Raw genomic sequence first — 6,000 nt, forward strand, 5'->3', positions numbered from 1 at the left:
TCCAGAGATGCTGGTCTCTTCTTAATCACATTTGATCTCTTAGCTCCAGCTGACCAGCATCAAATATCCCCATAAAGCAAATTTTTGGTACCTTGGTAATCAAAGCTGATAATTCGGCCCCAGCTAACCAGAACGACGGGATTCTAATTCAAACTAACAAATTGCCATGATAGAGTCTTTAAACTTCCCTCTAAAATGTCACAAGCCAGACCTCTATCCTCATTGCTCTCAACATTCTTATCTTCCACGTTCCTAAAGAACATTCCACTGAGCTCTTAATACTCAATAGTTCTTTAAGCCCAAAGTTCCAAAATCCTTCCACAATGCTTCCCAAAACATGGTCAGGTCTGTCTTAGCAATACCCTGCTTCTGGTACGAATTTGTCTTAGGGTTTCTATTGTTATGACGAAACACCATGACCAAAAAGCAAATTGGGGAGAGGAGGGTTTATTTGGCTTATACTTACTTCAGCATTGCTGTTCATCACTGGAGGAAGTCAGGACAGAAACTCAAATAGGTCAGGATCCCAGAAGCAGGAGGTAATGCAGAAGCCATGGAGGGGAATTGCTTACCAGCTTGCTTAACCTACCTTCTCATAGAACCAAGAATCAACCACCATGGCCTGGGCCCTCCCCCACTGATCACTAAATGAGAAAATACCTTACAACTGGATGTCATCAAGGCATTTCCTCGACCGAGGCTCTACTCTAGCTTGTTTCAAGTTGACATAAAAACCAGTCTCTCCATTCCTATTACAGCCTGTTGGATATAATGAAGTATGAACTAGATGGGAACATCCTAGTAGGAAAAATGTGTTCAAGAAATAGTAAAGAGCCCTGGTACTGTGGTTTAGAATATGGCCAGAAAGTTCCGTGTTTAAAGTTCTGTGCTTTGTCCGAAAAATGTTCTGATAATGGAATTAACACATAACAAATGTGCCTATTCGGTGCAAAAGGGAAAAAAAAAAAAAAAAAAAAACGGACAAAAGAAGATTCCCATCTCTGAATATTCTTCGAGGGCTGAACTGTGTGCTGCAATGAGAAGAAACACAAGAAGACCCGGATTCAATATACAAATGAGTGCTGGAAACAAAGTGAAGAATTTATTATTCACAATTAGAAAGCAATTAGAAATGTGTTCAATGCTGACAGTATTGTTATAATAATGCATTTACAGTGTGATACGGCTTCTGTGTGCCATATTGTTTAACAGCACAGCCTTTGAACCCGGGTCTCTGGTGGTACAACCTCAACACCATTGCCTCTAATATCCCTCACTTTGACCAAGTTGTAAGTTTTCAGTAAGGACCGTTTCCTTTTCTATTAAGATTAGAGATCAAAACTGGGCGGTAGTGGTGCACACCTTTAATCTCAGCATTCAGGAGGCAGAGGCAGGCGGATCTCTGTGGGGTTCGAGACCAACCTGGTCTACAAAGAGCTAGTTCTAGGACATGCACCAAAGCTACAGAGAAACCCTGTTTCAAAATAAATAAATAAATAAATAAAAATAAAGATAAAAACTGCATTTCGTGGATTAAACAGTTTTAGGAATACAGTTTTTTACTTCTAGGTCATATGAAGAATGCCTTGTGTAAATAAAACTGGCCATTAATAATAAGCAATGGATTTACCGAAAGGCATTTTGCATCATGCAGTTGGTGCTCCATTGTATGGAACGTGATTAATGAAATTGTTCGCGAGTCCCCAAGGCAGTGATAAATAAGCGATGCCCTCAAGATCAGAAACAAACTTATTTTTCTTAAGAGCCACAAGAATACATCAGTTCCACACACAAACCTGCTACTTTTCTCTTGCAGCCTAAAAGTGTTTTCTTTTAGAAGTACCTCGTTGATTTTCTGTGCTTATTCAGGCCACAAGGAGACTGTGGCAGGCAGGCAGGCCGGGGATCATGTGGCCCATTCAGAACAAATTTTCCATCTTCACATTTTCCATTTCTCTGTAGACTCTCTCGTTTCTCCTCTGCCAGGTCTCTCCTTATCCATTAGGCCGTGTGGTTCACTGCTGGGGCCCATTTGGGCACAAACCAGATTCTTTGTTGAGTTACTGTACTCCCACCTAACTAATTATAGAATTCAAAGCAGAATGAGTGAATTAATAACGTGTATTTATGCCCTGCGGTGCTTGGGGAGGTGTAATGCTGCCGCATGCTTGCCGTAGCACACGCGCGCTCCCCTTCACCCCTTGTCCTCCATTTTTTACTCTGTGACTTCACAGCAGCCAGAATGGAAGGAGCACTTTACTCACCAGTGAGTAAATCGTATGAATGGATGTTTAAAGCTCATGCCCAACACACTGTACAGTGAGAGAGCTATACTTTCAAAGGCCCACAGAAAACATATGCTTGGACTCTGAAATTGTGCTAAGTACCCTGCTTCCCCAGGTACCCTAACCAAGGCAGGCTTCGTAGGCAGAGGTGGCCTCTACGTGTGTGCTGATGTGTTTCATTTCCCTAATCAAAATGTTAGTGTTGATTGTGTAGCCCTTCCGTGTCTATGAATATGAGAGCCAAAGGAAAACTTGATGGACAATACAATATTGGAACTATTTTTCTTTGCTGTATTTTTTCCTAGAATAAATTATAGCCAAGTATCTACAGTTTTGTCAACTTTTTTATTCTTTCTCTTCTTTTGTATTTGTTTAAGAACAGAGTCTTATACTCTAACTTTGCCAAGCCTTGAATTTTTACCAATTCTGCTACCACACCCAGCCAATTAAAACCTGCAATTCTCTTTATATGTTTTCAAATATTGGATGCATTTTATGACAAAATGAGCAATTTTGTCTTCTGAATAATAGCCTAATCATATTTTCTTAAGACATTTAAAATTCCATATATTAAAATAAAATTCCTAGCCGGGCGATGGTGGTGCACGCCTTTAATCCCAGCACTCGGGAGGCAGAGGCAGGTGGATCTCTGTGAGTTCGAGACCAGCCTGGTCTACAGAGCTAGTTCCAGGCCAGGCTCCAAAGCCACAGAGAAACCCTATCTCGAAAAAACAAAAAACAAACAAACAAAACAAAATTCCTACACTGAAAAAATTAGAGTACACAAATTAACAATTCACATTGTGCAGTAGATTTGAATATTCTGCCCATTAATTCTAACTTCATATACTTTTCTTACTCAAAAAAAAAATGGTGAAGACTGAGGTTTAGAATTCTCAAGTAATTGGTTTCAGGTTTATTATTACCACTGTACCATTACTTATGTAATATGTAACATATTTACATCTGGATGATAGCAGATGTGCTAGAGGCTCTAAGCAAATTATTTATTAATTCCATAATTGTTAACTATTTTTAATGATGATTAATTTCAGCCATTGATCTTATCAATAATTTGCTGCAAGTGAAAATGAGAAAGCGCTACAGCGTGGATAAGACCTTGAGTCACCCTTGGCTGCAGGTAAAAGTCACCCATGGATTTTCTTACTTGGTTGTGCTTTTAATTATTTACTAGATTTTGATATTAACTGTAGAAACCTTTTGTCATATTTGTACAGGTGTAATTATCCTAACATTATTTTTTTCCAAAATGTGTGTGATTTCTTGGGATTTAATTACAGTTTAGCGTTTCTAAATCTCTCTTTGTACTAGGAAAATCTGATGAAGACACACACACATGTAGAAAACAAATGCACAGAGCTCTCCTTGCCCGCCCCTCAAAAATACCTAGGTCATTACAGAACTCAGAGTACCAGATTTGAAATGCATCTGTATGCTTAGTCCTGATAATTGTCCCAATAGATGCCCACCTGATGATTGTCCCCGTAGATGCCCATCTGCCCTTACACTCTTCTCATTTGGAAGCTGCATTTCAAGTTCATGTAGTATGCGTGGATATAAATATAAGGCAAACGCGAAGTGTGTGAATGTGTGTTCTATGTTCTCTTTTAAACATTTGCTATTTTCACATTGAGTTTTAACGTTTAGAAAAGGATATTCTGAAATACCGAAAGACTTATAGCCATTAAACTGCAAAGCAATGTCACTATCCTAATTGCTTGACTACAAGCATTAATTATCCTCACTTGGAGCCACAGCACCCTGCAAGCAGCATGCATGCTCTAAGGTTAAGCAAACAGGAGAAGGCCCTGGTGCTCGTGCTGCCTAAGAGCACGTGGTGAACGGGGCAGCACTGTCAGAACAGACCGTAAGGTCACCTCACAGACTGTAAGGACGACAACATAGGGAAAGCCCGTCGAGTTTCAATGATCTCTGTGGTGATATTTCGGAATTTCTTCTTCAGGACTATCAGACCTGGTTAGATTTACGGGAGCTGGAATGCAAGATGGGAGAACGCTATATTACCCATGAAAGCGACGACTCGAGGTGGGAACAGTACGCGGGCGAGCAGGGGCGGCAATACCCCGCACACCTGATCGATCCGAGCCCTCGCCCCAGCGACAGTCCTGAGGCTGAGGAGAGAGAGATGAAAGCCCTCAGTGAGCGTGTCAGCATCCTCTGATTGCATCCCCTCTCATCTGTCAAAACACTGTGGAATTAATAAATACATACGGTCAGGTTTAACATTTGCCTTGCAGAACTGCCATTATTTTCTGTCAGATGAGAACAAAGCTGTTAAGCCGTTAGCACTGTTGATGTATCTGAGTTGCCAAGACAAATCAACAGAAGCATTTGTATTTTGTGTGACCAACTGTGTTGTATTAACAAAAGTTCCCAGAAACACTAAACTTGTTATTGTGGATGATTTATGTTATATTTAATGCATTAAACCTGTCTCCTCTGTGCCTTTGCAAATCAGTGTTTTTCCTACCAGAGCCTCCTTTTGGGAAGAGGCAGCATCTATCCATGACATCATTGTGTTCGGTGTGCCCCATCGATGGTCATGTTATAAGCAAACTCTTGAGGAGTAGATAATTTGCTGGTGTTCTGTGAACAACTCAAAATGCATGTGTGGGGGGTAATGAAAGATGGGGGTGTGGCCTATAAAGTCCTAAAGTCGAGTTACATGAAAAACAGTTCTACTGTACGGTTTCAGATCCTCTGCCGGTCTGGTGTGCCTCGGTGTATTTAAATTCCAGTTAGTGCACCTCAGTAGTGGAGCTATTGCTCTAAGCCTAAATGCCTTAGAATGTAAACTGCTATACAAACCAGATGCATTTCTTCTTTTCTTACAATACCAGCTGTATTATGGAAAACCAGCAACTCAGCACCTGTTGGCCTTTTGTGTATTTTTTTCAATGATAAGAAATAAATATTCTTCTCAAAACTGGTGTCAATCTAATCAAATTATTTTACCTGTAGCCCACAGTCTTGTTCTGAGGACAATGAGGTACAGAGGTATCTGCTCAAATAGTAGGAGAAACGTGACATGTCTGTCATTTAGCCAGTGCGCATCAAAGTGTAGAGGGACATTTCTTTGTAATTTTATATCATTATTTACACTTGTTGTAGGAATGTTTGCCTTGCACGTATGTCTGTTCTCCATGTGTGTGCCTGATCCCTGTGGAGATGTATCAGAAGAGGGTATCAGATACTTGTAACAGTAGTTACAGGTGGCTGTGAGCCATTGTGTGGGTGTTGGGGATCATGAGCTGCTGTGCGGGTGTTGGGAATTGTGAGCCACTGTGTGTGTGTTAATAGAAACCCAGGCCTCTACTAAAGTACTCAGTGCTCTTAACTGCTGAACCATCTCTTCTGCTTATAGAGAAGCATTCATGTTTTGCATGTCCCCTAACACAGTTAGAAAGGAGGTGTCAGGAGAAAAATGAATGGAGCCAAACAGGAGCCTGGAGGCAAAATTAGACTGCTGGCCAGATTTACAGATGCACAGAGTTATGCTATGTGGGGCATTTTCCTTTCACAGAGATGACAGTGGCATACTATATGATAGAAAAAAAATACATGTAATTAATTTCATAGACTAACTGGTGAAGGCACCTGAATAAATCATGGTGTTAAAACCGGACAATTTCAACTTTGTGGAATGAAGCAAGAATACTTAATCTGTCCAGTG

The 6,000-nt window shown here is 40.6% G+C and overlaps 1 protein-coding gene across 2 annotated transcripts in view; it reads left to right on the forward strand.

Moving 5' to 3' along the window:
* The window catches only part of Prkd1 (protein kinase D1), a 287,212-nt gene extending 281,955 nt beyond the window's left edge, over positions 1–5,257 (forward strand). For both annotated transcript variants that reach the window (XM_050138894.1, XM_050138895.1), the window contains exons 17-18: positions 3,341–3,426; positions 4,270–5,257. In XM_050138894.1, the coding sequence (XP_049994851.1) occupies positions 3,341–3,426; positions 4,270–4,488 (305 nt within the window). In that variant the 3' untranslated portion in view covers positions 4,489–5,257. The remainder of the gene's footprint in view (positions 1–3,340; positions 3,427–4,269) is intronic.
* The last annotated feature ends 743 nt before the right edge of the window (positions 5,258–6,000 follow it).

Source organism: Alexandromys fortis, unplaced genomic scaffold, assembly GCF_014885135.2.
Source record: "Alexandromys fortis isolate MF-2015 unplaced genomic scaffold, M_Fortis_MF-2015_v1.1 scaffold_35, whole genome shotgun sequence".
Taxonomy (NCBI): domain Eukaryota; kingdom Metazoa; phylum Chordata; class Mammalia; order Rodentia; family Cricetidae; genus Alexandromys; species Alexandromys fortis.